Here is a 20,668-nt window from a genome sequence, read left to right as displayed (position 1 = left end):
CTTTTATGCTTTTGAAAATAAAGACAATTGAAGCATTTAACTATTGAACACTAACAACATACTTTGAGGCAAGAATTATCTTCGACGACAAACTTGCTAACATTACATGTTCACTCGTTATTAAATAGATTCGAAACCTTCCCCCAATGGAAATACCTTCTGCAAAATGTATTCTGATATATCCTTAACAGTCTAAGTACTCCTATATAAAACGGAGGACACAATTTGTACAGTCTTCCGAATTTCGAATGTCAAATTTTGCTTTAGAACATCAATTTTGTGATGATCACAAATCTTTTTGAAAATAAAAACATTTCTAGTTAGATATTTTTGTCTTACATTAAAAAGAAAAATATAACTTGTGTTTGAATGCCAACGTTTTTTTTTCGTTTTGTATGGTATATTATTTATCAAAACGAACATTTTCGCCAATGGGAAAAAATGTACAATTACAAAGGGGTAACCTCTGTTGTTACGGAGACACCGTTGATACAGCCCTTGTTACTTAGTGTCCTGTTGAGAATGTCCTCGGACATCAAAGTGAATGACGGAAAACTTGTCTATAACAATCTTGAGCGTCGTGCGTGCACCGTGTCGGAGAAGGCAATGGCTGAAATTTAATTAAAACACGGTGTTTGGTTTTAGTGTCCTTTGATCATACAAACGATGTAGTACTATTGGTACACCTAGCAGTTACGTTAAATTGACTTTCAGTATAAAAATGATGTGAAATTTGCTAATCAATACCACCTCCTAATCGCATTCACCTACACTTACATCTATATTCTTGTGATTCATACTTCCTTAGGCAGAAATTATGTTTTATTCATTACTTTGCTTGTGATTGCTCTGTCATTCTTAGCTTGGCAGCCTATGCAGATTCTGAAATGATGGATCCAGTCCGGGAAAGCAGATCTCATCAAGAAATAAATCGAGATGGCGGAACAAGTTCCGAATCTTTGCGATCGACTTCCTCTCAAACACTTGAGGACTCCGGCAATACACGCCATTACGATTCACACACAGCGAAAGGCACAGATGAAGGCAGTGGCTTTAATAGTAATGCTTTCGTCAACCAGGGTTATGAAACCGCCAGCGACGACCATAATGACCCAGTGACTAATATTACGACGACCCATCCAGAATTCAGCAGCAAGGACAGAGAGTTTTTGAATGTGAAAGAAGAGACAGCTCCGTCAGAGATCAGTTCTCTGGCATCAAACAATAGAAGCAAATATTTAGGAACTTCTTGCTCTCAGATTCGGCTGAAAGGCAAAATTTACGCTCTGTTTTCAACAATTATGTTGTCGATCTGTAGTACGTTGGTTGTTCTTATAGGAGAGTCAGTCAGTTCGAATCAGATAGTGTTCAATCAAATGTACATGCAGTTGCTGTTCTCCATACCGCTACTCACGTGGCAGAAAGCCTCATTCAAGTACCCGAGGGAGGCGTGGTTTCTAATTATTTTAAGGTCGGTCATAGGATCCACGGTGAATTGCTTAGTGTTCTTTGCTTACCAGATTATGCCAGTGGCCAGCGCCAAGGCCATTACTTACAGTGCGCCAATCTTCACGGGGTTGTTCAGCTGTGTCCTCCTCAGCGACGCGTGCACTATCTTTGACGTGATCTTCTCCCTAACGACGATTGGCGGAGTGTTCCTCGTCATCCAACCACCATTCCTCTTCGGCGGCGAAGAGTCATCGTCCTCCTTTCTCGGACCGACCCTCTGTCTCATCAGCGCTGTCCTTATAGGGACGATCTATGTTTCTCTTCGGAAGATAGCAGCTTACCGAGTTCACCCACTGGTCCAGTTGGTCACCCTCTGCATCGTAGGGATGATGGTCAGTGGATCCATGACCACAGGGCTGGGAGACTGGGTAATTCCCCCTTGTGGGAGGAGCCGAATCTTTCTAATCTGCAATGCCCTATTCTCCTTCGCATTCCAAGTTACCTTCGTCATCTCCATGAGGTATGAGACGGCTACTACCGTTTCCTTGATCAGGACAACCGATGTCTTCTTCACCTTCATACTCGACTTTCTCATATTCGGTACGGTCCCAAATGGTTTTACTATATCTGGAGCATTCATAATCGTCGGCAGTCTCGTTGGCTTGACAGCAGGGCAATGGTGGACGGAGAAAAGACGGCTTCGGAATCAAGAAGATGATAAGCACTCTAACAACAGCTGCAGCATTCCGAACGATGCACAGTCTGTTGAGACAACGCAGAAATTGTAGATTCAAATTCATAACCCATACTCCTTCCTTATCTGAAGAAAGAGATGTTCTTACAACCATGTGTAAAAATCACAGCACATTGCGATAATGCCTTTACAACATCAACGTGAAACAGTTCTAATTACTTCTTATGAAATGACTGAATTTAGGTCTACGATTTATAATAGGGCAGTCCCATGTGCTGGCCATGACTTATGTTGCATATTATTTGTTTCATTTCGAAAATATTTTCAACAAAGATTTGGAAAACAATGCAAGAACAACGACAAAAAAAAGATATTCGTTTCGCCAATTAAGTGATGTTGAGGGTACCCTGAATCTACACAGGTCAACAGTGCATTTTGGACAACAAAGGTCCTTTAAGCATCCTGATTAGCATCGACATTGATTTTCTTATTTTAGTTTCTCAAACAAGAGGAATTTGACTCGATTTTGTCATTCTTATAGTCAGAAACAATCAGAAAAACAGATGAAATTAAAGAAAATTTGAATATCACGGCCCAATGAGAAATCTTGCTTTCAAATTTGACCGTATACATGTGTTCTAAATGATTCTGCGTATACAAAAAGAAAATTATATTCAAACACTCTATCGAGAGGGCATGTATAGACCTACACTTGCTGACATATCCATGCAATGTACGTATTGTTTGAGTACATGGAAATTGTGAATGAGTGTGTAGAAACTTATAAGCGAACTGCCAAGCGTGAAAGAAAACAAACTTGACTGATACAATTCGCGATGATAAAGTAATGGCTCCATAACCTTCCGCTAATTGGCATTAAAAACCTACCCAAACGTCTGATCGAGATGAAAGCCTTGGAATGGACAATTTTGGCTACGAGATCCTTTTTGATGAGGACAGAGAAACAAACGTCAATGACAAGGTGACTTCATCAGTATCGTCTGCTAATTCTCGCTATCGCCAATGACGTAAAAAGTACCCGGATGTGGCTTTCTCGTCAAGATTTAGTTCACTTGGTAGCAAGGGCTCTTCCGGCGCGGGGCATAATTTGCACAACGCTAGCGTGCGCGTACGTGTACCTTACCTATAGCGCAGCGCCGACCACGGATACTAGTACAGTAGGCCGCTGTACTGCCCGAGCCAGCGAGTGGCCAGGCCTGTCATGCATACTCGTACACTGTAGTCCCCGCCGCCGGCGGCCGGCCTTTCTTGCTAGCATGCACCACTCACTGCACGCTGCAGCGCATAAGCTAACACATACCGGTACGGCGTACATCACAGATCAGTCATCTCTGCATACGCTGAAAATATGCTGGAAAATATTCACCCACCTGGATATACAGTATATCGTCATGGAATGCCCATCTTTTTTCTTTATTTGTTCTCTGTCGAAATGTCGCGAACACAATCGGGAACGAACAGTGATCTCGAACTTATCCTGTCTCCAAAACAATTTCTTCCAAGTAAGTACACGTACGTACAATGTACGTAGGCACTGTACTAGGTCTACTACTAGTACCTAGTGCTACTACCACTACTAGTAAGTCGCGCGTGCACGTACTGCGCTGTGGAGTCACCCGCAAACTTCACCCACGCTGCCACGTCACGTCTCGCATGCCAGTAAGGGTCCTATTTCTGCAGATTTTTTTCATTTATTGTCGTGCGAACAACACATGGCAGCTTCGCAGCAACAACCAATAGTTGTAGTAACAGCAATTTCTTAAGAATGGAGAAATTTCAAATCATATTAAAGCTGTAATTCAAGTCGAGAAAACCGGAAGTACACGTAGAATACAGTCGGTTGTGTGTGTAAATCGTATTAGTCACGTATCACGCGCGTACGAACGGAAGTGATTTTGCTACCGGACTATCCCATAATGCACCGTAAATGACGCTTAAATCAACATCCGGGTACTTTTTACGTCATTGGCGATAGCGAGAATTCCGTTGAGGGGTTACATAGGAGAAGAGATCATATGACGGCTTCCGTCAAAAAAGAAATTCCATCCAGTACTGCATCACCTTCGTGTTCGAATGGTAATTTTAAAGGCTGCTTGCGTGTTGTATCTTAAATCTTTACTTGCTGCTTCTCCTTCTTTGTTTGTTTGTTTGTTTGTTTGTTTGTTTTGAGGGGGGTAATTATACGAAGAAAATGTTCAATCATGTGTTTCGCCGAGGTCATGAAGCTTCACATTCACGAGCAAATATAGATGAAGGAAAATAAAAGGAATCTGGTAGTATTTATTAATGATGCTGTTCTGACATTGACCCATGTCCTTTCCACTAATTACAGCAATGATCAGAGCCACGACAGGTTCTAGAGTTGCCAGAGACAGCCTAATGTGTTTGCGAAGAAGTAAAATACCGCAATGGAAACTGTTTGAAATTCATCTTCGCCCTCGTAATGGTTTTCTTTACAAGGGAAATTTTAACATGTTCTGGAGATATTTGTGAAACTCGGCAATTCCTTCACTTCGCTGATATTTCGAAATATTAACAGATACAGCACTGTCTTTAGTAACTATCTTGCATCCTTTATCTTGTACATATTTCCTACGCATGAGAAAGAATGTGATTGTCTGGTGTTTTTTTTTTTCCAGTTCGATGTACAGTTTTATAATGAATATTTGATATATTACTATTTTGTGTACCACTTTATATAATGATATTTCCTTTCATGTCATATCATTTATGTTAATTCCAATGATTCAAGACATCTTACCTCCAAATGGATTCCTCTTTCCCTCCTGTACAGAGCTACAATCTGACGATTGTTATCGTGCAGAGTGACTGAAGATACTGAGTAAGCTGGGGGGGGGGGGAGACTCGCGAATGATTGACAATATGATTCAGTATAAAGAAAATAGATATTTAGATAAACGTTCTACTCGATCTTGTTCCGCAGATGTGATTTTTATGATTAGAGGTAGCATTTAGTTGGCCAAACAAAACAACACAATTACAGTGAAATCATATACGAAGAATGTACAGTTTTGAATATGATATACTTAGATCGTAAATCGAAGGTAAATCATCAAACATTACTGAACTTTGACATGTAATGAGTTATAGAATTTGTAATGGCTCATGGCCAATTTCAGATCTATTTACATGATAGGTATGTTCTTCCATGGTATCCATGGCATCCATGGCTAAAGGTTCTCTGACATACTAAAGTACAAAGGAATATTGGTTTGGAAGGACTTGTATCCAAGTAATCTGAAGGAAAATAAAAGAAAATTAGTTAAAGTATTGATGGAATGTTTCTATGTATTCTTTTCACCGCAAAAGTGGTGTTGAGGGTACCATAAATCAGCACAAATCAACATGCATTTGTATGTCAGAGAACCTTTAATAAACCTATAACAATGAACAGTTCTTAAGTTTACCAAAAACCTATTTTTACAACATATTCACACAGTGCAAGCTCGAGATGGGTCAAAACAGCCCCCTTTCCTTCATAAGGTGCTCATCATAAGCATAATGATACTACAACGTGATACATCTCTAGTGATAATGCTTAAGAAACAGATAATTCATTTTACATAATCATATGACAAATCACATTATACAACTAAATTGTACAATCAAAAACTAACTAACATACTAAATTTTCGATTTTATTTGTTAAAATCAGTAAGGCAGTTGAACCGTCTGACGGACTTTTATAGTCACGTCATTTTATGATATGTATTTAAACAAACGAACAAACAAACAAAAACAAAACAAAAAATCCGTTCACATTCGAACTGATTTAATCAATTGTTTTGATACTGCTTTTTACGAAACCTCATGCAAAATTTCCGTCCACTTTAATTCATCTTTATTTCTGCATTTCATTTACAATACAAAAAAAAAAAACAATTTAACAAAGTGTCGGCATGATCACAAGAATCATGTCCGTCAATATATGTATGTAACATAATTATAAGAAAACCGTATAAAGTAAAGCAATATAGCAATGTCATACTGAAGGTACAATAACAGAGCATACACTTCGAGTATCAAAAGATTTCGAGAAGATGTTTAGACATGCAAGAACCATCTTAATAAGCAGAGATTAACTGGGAAAATGGCCCCAGGTGATGTTACAACATAACATGAAATAAAACGTATATTATAAATCTGACATCTCTGAATGAGCAGATAGAGGGCGTACAGAAAATGAGGTGTGTGTTGAGCTGTAATGATGTACGTAACGTATGTACGTAATCATTATGTACGTCATTATGATGTGGAAAACGTAATGTAATGCAATGTCATGTCATGCCGTGTAATGGCCTTAGGAGAATAGTCGGAACCTGTGGTTTAACCTTATTTAGGTGTCAGAAAGATATTGAGATATGAGGATTATCTTATCTTCAAAAGATATTTACCGATGTACACAAGTTTCAACTGATTCGAAAGAATTCTTGTCAAAGATGCTTTTATTAATAATACACAACAGGATGGCAGAGTTTTCTCGCCTTTACAGTTATCTGTATCTGAGGCAATGGCGTAGCCAGGGGGGCGGGGGGGGGGGCGATGGGGGCGGTCGCCCCCCTAAGATTTGGACCGGGGATTTGGGAGGCGGAAAAAAATGCGTGTATACTGTATGCATGCACATGAAGCGGGTCTCCTTTGCAACCTTTCATGAAATAAGATATTTTTTTGAATATTTCACTAAAAGTGTGCACCAGATCGTTGAATTTCAATTCAAAATATGCAAAATCTCTCGTGCTTGGGAGGGGGTATCCCCTCCCAAACCCTCCCCCTCTGTGCCTCTTTCCCTATACTAAGTACACTTTTTAGATTTACAAAAAATCATGAATAATTCTGAGTGCACAAGACTTATCACTTATATTCCGAAAACTCAAGGTTCCCTCATGTATAAGGGGAATTTCCCCTTTAAATCGACCCTTTCCTCCCTCAGTCCCCCCCCCCCATCAGTTTTTTTGTGATTTCCCAAATGTTGATTCATGCGTATACGAGATATCTCAATTTCAACCTTAAAAAGGCAAAAGCTCCATCGGAAGGGAAGGGTGGAGATAACACTCGCCCACGCCTTCTCCCTGCTCGCCCGCCCCTCCCCCCTCAACTCGTTGAAACACGCAAAAACATGCATCAAATTGCACCATTTAAAACATCAAAATGCAAAAATTTCTTACCATGGGAGGGGGGACGCCCCCCTCCCACACCCTCCCCTCCCCTCCCCTTCGCTCGCTCCGCTCGCTCGGGTTCAGTCGCGTTCATAATATTCAGTGAAAAGAATTAATACTATAAATGTATTTAAATCATGCCATTTTAAAGGCAAATTGTTCAATAATAATCTACACTAAAATATACTGCTACCTTAAACAAGTAGGACTGTTTCACGTCGATAAAACGCGCAAAAACATGCATCAAATTGCACCATTTGCAAAATCAAAATGCAAAAAGTTCTTACCGTGGGAGGGGGGCACACCCTCCCCTCTCCCCTCGCTAGCTAAGCTCGCTCGGGTTCAATCGCGTTCATGATATTCAGTGAAAAGAATTAATACAAGATGTTTATCTAAATTATACCATTTTATAGGCAAATTGTTCAATAATAATCTACACTAAAATATACTGCTACCTTAAACAAGTGGGACTGTTTCACGTCGATAAAACGCGCAAAAACATGCATCAAATTGCACCATTTGCAACATCAAAATGCAAAAAGTTCTTACCGTGGGAGGGGGGACACCCCCCTCCCACACCCTCCCCTCCCCCCTCGCTCGCTCCGCTCGCTCGGGTTCAATCGCGTTCATGATATTTAGTGAAAAGAATTAATACAAGATGTTTATCTAAATTATACTATTTTATAGGCAAATTGTTCAATAATAATCTACATCAAAATAAACTGCTACCTTAAACAAGTGGGACTGTTTCACGTCAATAAAACGCGCAAAAACATGCATCAAATTGAACCATTTGCAAAATCAAAATGCAAAAAGTTCTTACAGTGGGAGGGGGGACACCCCCCTTCCACACCCTCCCCTCCCCCCCCCCCCCCCCCTCGCTCGCTCCGCTTGCTCGGGTTCAATCGCGTTCATGATATGCAGTGAAAAGGATTAATACAAGATGTTTATCTAAATTATACCATTTTATAGGCAAATTGTTCAATAATAATCTACATCAAAATAAACTGCTACCTTAAACAAGTGGGACTGTTTCACGTCGATAAAACGCGCAAAAACATGCATCAAATTGCACCATTTGCAACATCAAAATGCAAAAAGTTCCTACAGTGGGAGGGGGGACACCCCACTCCCACACCCTCCCCTCCCCCCTCGCTCGCTCCGCTCGCTCGGGTTCAATCGCGTTCATGATATTTAGTGAAAAGAATTAATACAAGATGTTTATCTAAATTATACCATTTTATAGGCAATTGTTCAATAATAATCTACATCAAAATAAACTGCTACCTTTAACAAGTGGGACTGTTTCACGTCGATAAAACGCGCAAAAACATGCATCAATTTGCACCATTTACAACATCAAAATGCAAAAAGTTCCTACCGTGGGAGGGGGGACACCCCCTCCCACACCCTCCCCTCCTCCCTCGCTCGCTCCGTTCGCTCGGGTTCAGTGGCGTTCCTGATATTTAGTGAAAAGAATTAATACAAGATGTTTATCTAAATTATACCATTTTATAGGCAAATTGTTCAATAATAATCTACATCAAAATAAACTGCTACCTTAAACAAGTGGGACTGTTTCACGTCGATAAAATGCGCAAAAACATGCATCAAATTGCACCATTTACAACATCAAAATGCAAAAAGTTCCTACCGTGGGAGGGGGACACACCCCTCCCACACCCTCCCCCCCCCCCCCCCCCCTCGCTCGCTCCGCTCGCTCGGGCTCGGTCGCTTCGCTCCCTCGCAGACTAACCGCCCCCCCCCCCCCCTAAGATGAAATCCTGGCTACGCCGTTGATCTGAGGCTTATCATTTCCGTATAACAGAGACTGCAAAAGGCCGATTCTATAGGCGTCAGGGTTCTCAAGCTGAGAGAATACAATATACAATTGTCTCAACAATATTTTCTAACCTTATGTCCGTTGTAAGCAGTTGACTACATCTGAGTTAAAAATTCTATAGGTAAAGGTTTTGGAACATGCAGTATCACTTCGTTTTATGTTTACTTAACTGCGTAGATCCGCAGACCGGACAACTTGGCAACGAGAATTGGTAATCTCGATCAGTGTCGTGTTCTATCTCCGTTTGTGCATACCATAATGTATTATAGGCACAATGCATAGTGAATAATGAAGACACACGTTTTAAACATTTTTTTGATCTGTTGTTGTTTTGTGTGCGTGCGTATGTGTGTGTGTGATGGTATTATTATTATTATTATTAGAATGGTTTACTTGGTGAAAACTTTCAAAATCGTATCCCAAAGGGTAAATACATTGCAATGACACATAAATACCTCCAAATTGAATGGAACGTATTGAGCTATCATACAATTTATCCACATTAAAGAAAAATCGCATCATCATCTGGGTTATATTTTGGTGGAAAATATAAATGAAAATAACTGAATTGAATTGAATTGAATTGATTATATTGGTTAGCTATAGTCTTTTTAGATGGGAAAACAGCAGCTTGTGTCGTCACAGTATTAAAACGTGGTAAACAAAAAGTATTTCACTATTTTGTTTCCAGATTTTTCTTGAATGGTGTCTCTTATCAAAATCTCGAATACGAGTACTTAATCAATTTACTAACACAAATTGTTTGAGAAAAAGAAATCATCCTTAATATATACCTAAATAACGAGTTACAGTATTTGTATCATTATCAATGAATGAATGTATGAACAGTTTGATCGTTAAACAAGACCTTTCATGTCAATTTGAGATATTTGTGACTGAAACTGTTACAATAAGAAGACAATGCGAATCTGTATGTGATAAACCTTTAATGGTAATGTCAAAAATATTACATGTTACATAATCAGTGAGGTACATAATCAGTGAGGTATCACTGGAAAGTTTGTATTGCTCTATCTGATGATGGACTTACTTAAAGATGTTTGAAAGTGGCGCGCAACTCGTTTTGAAATGAAACTCTTCCCATGCCTAAGCCTACACACACACAAACACACACTTACACAAACTATATATATATATATATATATATATATATATATATATATATATAGATAGATAGATAGATAGATAGTGTAATGCGTGTGTGTGTGCGTATGTGTTAAAAAGAGGGAGAAACAGAGGGATAAAGAGCGAAGGATCGAGGCGGATTCAACATGATGAGTCCAAATGGACCCTGGGCGATGTTCAAAGTTCTGTAGTACCGACCGGATGGGTTAAACAGTAACGAACGCATTGGATCAATTATTAATGCAGATATTAGATGAAACAGAAGCTTGATAAGAGCTGATGTTTCGATGAGTAATGCTTTTGAATACTTGATGGGGATCATGGTTGACCTCTCACAATCTTACGTCTGAAATTATACAAAAGGGGCCTGACGTTACGTTTTCGTATTTGTCAACCTTTGTGAACGATTCGCTGTATGGCGAAGAGTCCTCGTGTGTTCGAGATAAGCCTATTAGACGTCGATTATCAAACATCAATTGAGACGCATTCAAACGTACATTGATGTGACAACTTGTTGCCAGCGCCGTTGATATTGTAGGTAAGATTTTATGGCACATGTATGCAGTACAATTAGTTGGTGGGAAAGTACAATATTGCTCTAGAAAGTTCAGTTGCGGTGAGGAAGTAAAATCAAATCGAACGTACGAAAAGAGGATTAATGAAAATCGGACATAGGACAAGAAAAGTAATTTGTGATATGAAATTTTTACATCCTGTAAGCTGCAGAGTGGTAGTAGATCGAATCAGAGTTTGGTGAAATTGTGAAAAAAACTATAAGATCTTTATCTTTATCTTACGTCTCATCGTTATGAAACTTTCGCCATCCTTTTGTAGGTTGTTGTCTTATACTTCTAAGTCAACTTAAACACAAGCCAAAAGTATTCTTTTACAAATTCCAGTCAGCTGTCAGTTGTTTGTTTTGGTAATATGCATCTGTCTGTCTGGTCGTGACGGTTTCGATAAGTTCACCACTGACCAAGCAGCTGTCTAAATTCTTCATTAACACATGGTATTATAACAGTTGTCATGTGTTGTTAGTCGAACACTCCCCCTCCCCCCTCGCTTTCTCTCTGTGTTACAGCTGCGGTTATGTGATGTCGGTCGTCATTTCGATACCATAAAATTTGAAATGACTTGAGGAAACATGAATAGGGTTCGAAACGCAATTGGGATAGGTTTGAAGTCATTCAATGTCTTGTGGGACAGAATAACATTTTACACAATGAGGCTAGGAGATCTTGATTATTCCTTGCTGCAAAACGTCATCGTGTTTTGAATATACGTACGTACACTCAGCAAAAGAAAGAAAACAAACACTTTTTCAAGCTCATGTTTCTCATAGAAATCTGGCTAGATATTAATGTTTTATACATCATTTTAAAGGTAATTTTATTGGCTATTAACCTGGTAGATCATTAAAATGGAAAATTTATGGATGAGTGCACACCAGCGTTTTTCTGGTCCAAGGCACAAAAGTAAAAATTGCAAAAATGGACAATTTCTCATTCGTACATATTTTCTGAACAAAAGACAAATTTAACACAATAAGAAAAATAAATCAATTTGCAAAAAAATCACCCTCTGATCTCTATAATGTCTCTGTAGCCCCCAAAGATAAATAAAGGCAATAAACAAATATCAAAAGACATCAAAGAAGAAGCAATATAAAAAAAAAACAGATTGTAGAAACTTGGAATATTATTTCAAGTTAAGAAACTTGAATATTGTATTTGGTTCTCATGAATTCTAAAATTCCTATGAAATTAAAAGAAATGAAATACAGAAATTCTTTCCATTTTATCACCTTTGCGGCTTACTCCCTATATCTCAATTGAGTGTCAGTTTACAAAAAGAAAACCTCTCATTTTCCCCTTTAGTTTCCTACTTTGTTTTTGTATGAGAATATCAGGATATACAAGGGAACAAAAACTCATTTTTACTTTTCGCTCATGTCTCTAATTATGTTAAACAAGTCTTTCTTATCAATGCTATCGTGAAGGGCATTTGCAAATGAATAAAAAAAAATGTTAATTTCTGCAATTTTTGTTTTTCTGCTTTGGAAGACAAAAACAGCTGTGTTCACTCATTCGTAACAATAATGATAATGATTGTAATAACCTACTGGGTTGATAGCCGATTAAACGCTATTTCTGTTTAGACAATTGCCTAAAATGGAAAGAAAAAAAAATATCTTGTGTTTGAATGTTAACGTTTTATCGTTTTGTACTGCACTTTCGTTGAAACGAACTCTTTCTCCAATAGGACATAAGACACACAATTACAAACGGTAACCTCCGTTGTTACGGAAACACCGTTGATACAGCCCTTGTTGCTTAGTGTCCTGTTGAGAATATCTTCACACATCAAGGTGAATGACAGAAAATTTGCTAAGGTACATACATTCTCTTAAGCGCCGCAATTTCACCATGTCGGGGAAGGCATAGTCTGAAATCCAATTAGAACATGGGTTTTGTATTTGTGTGAGTGTGTGTGTGTGTGTGTGTGTGTGTGTGTGTGTTTAGAACATAGTACATCCTTCAGTGCCGGTAAATCAACTTTCAGTATGAAAGTGAGAACCAATACCATCTCCTAATCGCAATCACCTACACTTTCCTTTATATTCATTATGTGACTCATACTCCCTTAGGTAGAATTTATGTTTTATTTTATTACTTTGCTTATGTTTGCTCTGTCATCCATAGCTGGACAGCTTATGCAGATTCCGAAATCATGAATCCAGTCCCGGAAAGCAGATTTTATCAAGAAAGTAGTCGAGATTGCGGAATTTTCACGATCGACATCTTCGCAAACACTTGAGGACTCCGGCAATACACGCCTTTCCGATTCACACACAATGAAAGGCATTGATGAAGGCAGTAGCTATAATAGTAATGCTTTCGTCAACAAGGGTTATGACACCACCAGCGACGACCATAATGACCCAGTGACTAATATTATGACGACCCACCCAGAAGAGAGCTGCAAGGACAGAGAATTTTTGAATTTGAAAGAAGAGACAGCTCCGTCAGAGAGCAGTTCTCTGACATCAAACAATAGGACCAAATATCTAGGGACTTTTTGCTGTCCGAGTCGGCTGAAAGGCAAGATTTACGCTCTGTTTTCAACAATGATGTTGTCGATCTGTAGTATGTTGGTTGTTCTTGTAGGAGAGTCAGTCAGCTCGAATCAGATAGTGTTCAATCAAATGTACATGCAGTTGTTGTTCTCCATACCGCTACTTACTTTGCAGAAAGCATCATTCCAGTACCCGAGGGAGGCGTGGGTTCTAATTGTTTTAAGGTCTGTCATAGGATCCACGGTGACTTGCCTGGTGTTCTTCGCGTATCAGGTTATGCCAGTAGCCAGCGCCAAGGCCATTCTCTACAGTGCGCCAATCTTCACGGGGTTGTTCAGCTGTGTCCTCCTCAGCGACGCGTGCACCGTCTTTGACGTGATCTTCTCCCTGACGACGATTGGCGGAGTGTTCCTAGTCATCCAACCACCATTCCTCTTCGGCGGCGAAGAGTCATCGTCCTCCTTTCTCGGACCGACCTTCTGTCTCATCAGCGCTGTCCTCATAGGGACGATCTACATTTCTCTTCGGAAGATAGCGGCTTACCGAGTTCACCCACTGGTCCAGTTGGTCACCCTCTGCATCGTAGGGATAACGGTCAGTGGATCCATGACCACAGGGCTGGGAGACTGGGTAATTCCGCCTTGTGGGAGGAGCCGAATCTTTCTAATCTGCAATTCCCTATTCTCCTTCGCATCCCAAGTTACCTTCGTCATCTCCATGAGGTATGAGACGGCTACTACCGTTTCCTTGATCAGGACAACCGATGTCTTCTTCACCTTCATACTCGACTTTCTCATATTCGGTACGGTCCCGAATGGTTTTACTATATCTGGAGCATTCATAATCGTCGGCAGTCTCGTTGGCTTGACAGCAGGGCAATGGTGGACGGAGAAAAGACGGCTTCGGAATCAAGAAGATGATAAGCAATCTAACAACAACTTCAGCATTCCGAACGATACACAATCTATTGAGACAACGCAGGAACTCTAGGTTCAAATTCATAACTCATATTCCTGCCTTATGAATAAAGAGATACTCGTACAACCATGTACGAAGTCACGGCAGTCGTGTTGACGCACATTGAGATAGTGCCATTTCAACATCAACGTGAAACGATTCTAATTACCTCACGTGAAACGACCAAATAGGTCTACGATTGGTAATCGTAATCTCATGTGTTGGTTTTGACTTATGTTGCATAGATTTAGATTTCATTTTCTAAATATTCACAACAAAGATTAGGAAAACAATGCAGGTTTTGTTTACAGACATCGTATCACATTATAGAGAAGCATGGTAACGATGGTCAATGTTCACGCAACACGATCACGACAATGGCAAACACGGAAGTAATCTTGCCTACATTTCTTCGACAAGGGATCCTTAAAAACCTATGCTGGGGAAGATGTTTTGTAGGCATGCAGTAACTCTCAACGTATTGCGTTATCATATCCTGTACGTAGACATGGCCAGTGCGATCTAAGAGGTCTGGTATTTATTCCTATTTGTAGAGAAAGATATGTTATTCCAACTGGTGCACTAATTACAAATGACACGTCAGTTTGCTACCTTGTCCTGCTCGCAGTTGTTCATACAAATGTAAGTGTACGATTTTCGCGCCATATTAAAGTCACCACGAACTTGCAGCCATCACTGTATAGTCTCTGCCTGAAAGCAGTCATCGAAAGCGGATATAATGTAGTTAAATGGTGTAATGAATTAGGGATGTAATATATATACATGTTGAATGAATAGAAATCAACGGGCCTATGTGATGTAAGTGCATGTTGTGATTTGTGTTGATTCTTGATATCTTCAACATCACTTATGTTGCGAGACAAATTTCTACGTACGTTACATATATTATTTCATAATATTTTTATACTATTTTTCTTTAGATTACTTGGATATACGCCCTCAAACAAACCCTTCAAAAACCAGTATTCTGTTTCGTGATCTCATCTGTGAATCATTGCTAAAGTACTAATATCCTTAACAAAAGACATTGCAGGGGAACGTGCAAGCTATGTTCGGTCTCAGGGAAGGTGCATTCCAATGTCTTTTGTTAATTTTACCAGTACCTTAGCAATGATTGACAGATGAGGTCAAAAGCAGAAAATTGGCTTGGAAGGTTTGTTTTTGCGTTTGTTTTTGTTTTGGAGGGCGCATCTAGTTAATCTGACAAAAAAAAAAGGAGAACAACGACAACAAAAAGATATTCGTTTCGCCACATAAGTGATGTTGAGGGTACCATGCGTTTTGGACAACAAAGGTCCTGTGAGCATCATGATTAGCATCGACACTGACTTGCTTGTTTGAATTTCTCAAACAAGAGGAATTTGACACGATTTTGTCATTCTTATAGTCAGAAATAATCAGAAAAAAAAACATGAAATTAGAAAAAATTTGAATATCATGTCCCAATGAGAAATCTTGCTTTCAAATCTGACCGCGTACATGTGTTCTATATGATTCTGCGTTACAAAAAGAAAATGATATCCAAACACTCTATCGAGAGGGCACGTATAGCCCTACACTTGATGACATATCCATGCAATGTACGTATTGTTTGAGTACATAGAAATTGTGGATTAGTGTGTAGAAACTTATAAGCGACCTGCCAAGCGTAAAAGAAAACAAACTTGACTGATACAATTCGCGATGATAAAGTAATGGCTCCATAAGCTTCCGCTAATTGGCATTAAAACATAAAGACGTGGAGAACAAGGCATAAATAAAAATGGAAATTGTTTAATCAGAAACAATTACACCCGTTTGGCAAATACGCTCTGTCAATTATGACACGTTAACGAGATTGTGCTGTTTATCATAGAGTTGAAAGTCCATGCACCGTCACCATGAGTAGGCGACGCAGGTTTTATTTCATTCGCGTTCAAGTGTCAATAAAACACTCAGAGTCGTCAGAGTGCATGTTCATACACTATAATCATGTTTTGGCTGCATTGAAAATCGACGGTCTTAAAGGGACTGTACAGTACTGGTTGAGGTGGGGGTTTATGTTTTGAACATTCCTAAGTGAGGTAATGAAAAGCCTCTTATGAAATATGAAAGAGCATGTAATCTTAAGAAGGATTTAACGTTTATTTGATGAAAATTGGTTTTCAAATGGCTGAGATATCAAAAAAAATGATAATAATAAAAGGCGACATGCCACAACTTTATTAGGATCTCTTCGTTTTACCTTGTTTTTTGGATATCTCAGCCATTTCAAAACCGATTTTCATAGAATAAACTTTTGATACCCCTTAGAACTGCATGCTCTTTGACATGTCATAGAGTGGTTTCTGAATATCTCGCAAAACGTTAAAAGCTAAATCCTCACCTCGACCAGAACTGTACACACCCTTTAATGTCAGCACTAGACCCTGCCAAGCTGTACCACTCTAAAAACTAGAAACTCTATAACTGCCAAATCAACCCTGATACATAATTAATTCTATTTTACCGAAGCCTTCGGCTTGTACGGGTAATGAAATGCATCTTGAGGGATCATTGCAATTATCGTGAAACAGCCTATTAAAGTGTACTCGAGATTATGCACTGTTCATGTGGTATCATTGCTATTGTGTAGACCTGTGCTGCCTTTATTATCTTTATGTGGATATACGTATGAATTTATATATATGTATATGTATAAATGTAATGGAGTTACGCGAAATTCCCTGTATCAGTTCGTTATCATATAGCGTGATATCATGGATTGATACAAAGAACAGCACACGAATTTGACGAAAACTGAAATACAAATTTGTAACTGTTGATCGAAGTGTGCAATATTCCAAGAACTTTTGTGACTTTACAAATCGGGTATGCATTAACTGAGCATCCACTGTAATTGGTACAAGGACAAAATATAACCCGGCAGTTTGATTTCTGTGTCGATGGTGTGGGGGTACTCTCACTTAAAAATCGAAAATACCGCAGCAAAACATCAATTACTCAAGTTCGATTAATCCCCTCTGACGTCATTAGGCAAGCTGGCCTATTGATCGACTTCTGAAAAGCATAATCTTCTATTACACAAAGTAAATTCTACAGATCAGTGAGGGCATTATTAAAAATTATCCACACAAGGTACCGCCGGAGCAGTCTACCACGGCCGAGGCAATAGCTAAGAGCGTTTGAACTGTTTCTAAAGTACAGCGTGTGGGTAATAAAAAGGGTGCACGTCACGAGACCGACACCCACGAGTCATACATCCCACAAGTTATACAGCTCACAAGTCATACAGCCCACGAGTCATACAGCTCACAAGTCATACAGCCCACCAGTTATACAGCCCACGAGTTCGACACTAAGTAAATAAAGCCCACGAGTTCGACATCAAGTAAAATAAGCCCAGGAGTTATACGACTCACGAGACCGACACTACGCACAAAAGGCTCACGAGACCGACAGTAAGCAAACCAAGCCCACGAGACCGACACTACACTTAAAAGGTCCACGAGACCGACGCTACGCATACAAGGCTCACGAGACCGACATTACGCAAAAGAGGTTCACGAGACCGACACTAAGCAAAGAAGGCCCACGAGACCGACAGGATGAACAGCGCCACCTATAGACCAATAAATTGTATGGGATGTCCTGATAATAGCATAGGCAGATATGAGAGATGGAAAAGAAGAGTTGCCATCTCCGGCAGGGTGTAACCCCATCAGTTGCCCCCCCCCCCCCCCCTGAAATGATCAGGATCTTTAATTGTGTTTGCATGGGTGTTTGTTTGTGAAAAAAAATGAACAAAGTACAGTAAAAGTGTGTAACAGATCTTTCCATAGTAAACCTGCGAGGGTGTTGAATTAGTATTAATTAGAAATAAAAAAATAACGTAATCGTCTATTAAGGTAGCGTAAGGGATTCGGGAAAAATTAGATGCATCATTGAAAACAGCTATTGTATTTCACGAAAAAAAATGTACTGTTTGGAGGAGAATAACACAAGCCACAAATTGAGGTGAGTCCCTGCGATATAAAACGTTTTAATTAGTAGCATTACATTACAGTTACAGAGAAAATTACAAATAGATCTTACTGCAAAACTTCCAAGCAGGAGGGTAGAAAATCTAAAATAGAATAAGTAACTAGTGAATCGGGAAAGAGAATAGGTAAAAATTATATCCTGTCCATCTTCTAGCTAAAAATTGGGAAAGCCTTTAAAAAATAGCACGATGGCATTATCAATGCTCTAATATTAATTCATACATCGTTATTGTCCTCTGTTAAATTCATTTGTGTTTTTGTCTCTTTTTTTTTGGGGGGGGGTGAAGAATACTAATTCTTCTATTTTTTGGGGAGGGGGAGGGAGCGGTGGCATGAAGAATACAATTCAATTTTTCTACTTGATAACAATGTCGCTCCCTGACACACTTGTCCCCCCCCCCCTCCCCAGAAGTATGTAGAAATACATATTTGATGACGTTAATAATTATGTAAATGGTCACCATCCTTCAGTTGATAGCGTTACGAAATTACACCCGCCAGTATGTTATTTTTCCGTTCATGGAACACCCTGCACAGGTGATTGACATGTAGATGGCGCTGTTTATCCTGTCGGTCTCGGGGGCCTTCTTTGCCTACTGTCGGTCCCGTGGGCTTCCTTTGCTTAGTGTCGGTCTCGTGAGCCTTTTTAGCTTATTGTCGGCCTCGTGGGCTTTCTTTGCTTAGTGTCGGTCTCATGAGCCTTTATTGCTTAGTGTCGGTCTCGTGGGCTATGTTTGCTTGGTGTCGCTCTCATGAGCCTGTTGTGCGTAGTGTCGAACTCATGGGCTGTATGACTCCTGAGCCGTATAACTCGTGGGCTGTGTGACTCATGGACCTATTATTGATGTCGGTCTCGAGGACCGTATGACTCGTGGGTGTCGGTCTCGTGGGATGCCCCCGTTAGATCTCAGCTCAATTTGTTTAGGCCCTTGCCTCCATAAAATGGAAAAGTACAGGTGGGGCTTGTATTAAGTGTTTCCTCGTTAACACCTGAGCTGCTCCCTGAATAATAATAATAATAATAATAATAATAATAATAATAATAATGATAATAATAATAATGATAATAATAATAATGATAATAATAATAACAATGATGATAATAGTAATAATAATAATAATAATAATAATAATAATAATAATAATTGCATTAATACGGCGCTTTATACTGGTGTTTCTGAGCGCACAAAAAGACTAAAAAACAAAATAACATTAAGACAATGCAAAACCAAAATTACCATCACAAAAGAAGAAGAAAAAAAAAACAGTGCATGTGATACAGTACGATGCAATAATTTATAACTGACTGTGTGTGTACGCCTCCAGAGGAAAAAAAAAAAGGATCGTATAGTTTTTATGGATACCTAACATCAAGCCTATAACATTTTGGGGTGAGGTTACGAGAAACCTCTTATGAAAATATAAAGGAGCATGTAATTCCAATAAAAATTCAACGTTTATTTGATGAAAATTGGTTTGTAAATGGCTTAGACACCCAAAACAGAGTAATACTAATAAAAGCTGGGACCCATCTTTTATTCCGACTGCTTTGTTTTACTTTGTTTTTAGATGTCTCGGCCATTCCAAAACCGATTTTCATCAAATAAACTTTGAATTCCCCTTTAGAATGGCATATGCTCTGGACTATTTTAACAAGTGGTTTCTTGATATATCGCAAAAAGTTAAAAGTCCATTTCTCATCTCCACCAATACTATACTACCCCTTTAACGGTACATCTTTTATCTTTTCTTGCTGCATGTCATAATTTATGCAGTGACAATTCGCACTGCAATATGCTAAGTTTTCGCCCTACCACTAAGGCTTGCTTCCTGACTAACATACATGAGACCTGTATGCAGCGTCATTTTACGTTTGATATACACCTTTGAGAGACGTTGGATATGTCGCAGGAAAAGCATGCACAGTCAATGTCGGCTTGGTCTACATGCTGGTGCCAGCAAAAAGCGACAATGAGAAAAATGTCAAATGCAGTAGAAGATGAAAGCATGATCAATAACCACTCGTCATTCTTTTTTTTTTTCCCCTTCTTTTTTGATAACGTGATGTTCGCTGCAAACGGAAGGCCTTGTTGTATAGTACTACTTCTTATAGCAGCGTTTCAGACTCCGGAAGTGTTTTGTTGTTGTTGTTGCTGTTTTTTTTTTTTTTTTTTTTTGGTCCCTCGAGTTCAAAAAGACCTGAGTCACTGCATGTGTGTAGAAGCAATCCAAAGACGACCTTTCATCCTATCCCAAGCAAAC

The 20,668-nt window shown here is 39.2% G+C and overlaps 2 protein-coding genes across 2 annotated transcripts; both read left to right on the top strand.

Annotated features, from left to right (window-relative positions):
- Positions 1-1,523: 1,523 nt before the first annotated feature.
- On the top strand, positions 1,524-2,237 carry LOC139720667 (solute carrier family 35 member G1-like). The gene has a single exon (XM_071632023.1). It carries the CDS (start codon positions 1,524-1,526, stop codon positions 2,235-2,237), a length of 714 nt encoding a protein of 237 aa, XP_071488124.1.
- Positions 2,238-13,184: 10,947 nt separating this feature from the next.
- On the top strand, positions 13,185-14,396 carry LOC139720666 (solute carrier family 35 member G1-like). The gene has a single exon (XM_071632022.1). It carries the CDS (start codon positions 13,185-13,187, stop codon positions 14,394-14,396), a length of 1,212 nt encoding a protein of 403 aa, XP_071488123.1.
- Positions 14,397-20,668: the final 6,272 nt, after the last annotated feature.

Source organism: Diadema antillarum, unplaced genomic scaffold (assembly GCF_040938485.1).
Source record: "Diadema antillarum isolate AM-2024a unplaced genomic scaffold, OU_Dant_1.0 scf00000131, whole genome shotgun sequence".
NCBI classification, from domain to species: domain Eukaryota; kingdom Metazoa; phylum Echinodermata; class Echinoidea; order Diadematoida; family Diadematidae; genus Diadema; species Diadema antillarum.
Note: the sequence above shows the minus strand (reverse complement) of the source record. Positions and strands in the feature narration are given on the sequence as shown.

Excerpts from the sequence above, each read along its gene's own strand:
- LOC139720667 (XM_071632023.1), top strand. The coding sequence starts at position 1,524 with ATGCCAGTGGCCAGCGCCAAGGCCATTACTTACAGTGCGCCAATCTTC.
- LOC139720666 (XM_071632022.1), top strand. The coding sequence starts at position 13,185 with ATGAAAGGCATTGATGAAGGCAGTAGCTATAATAGTAATGCTTTCGTC.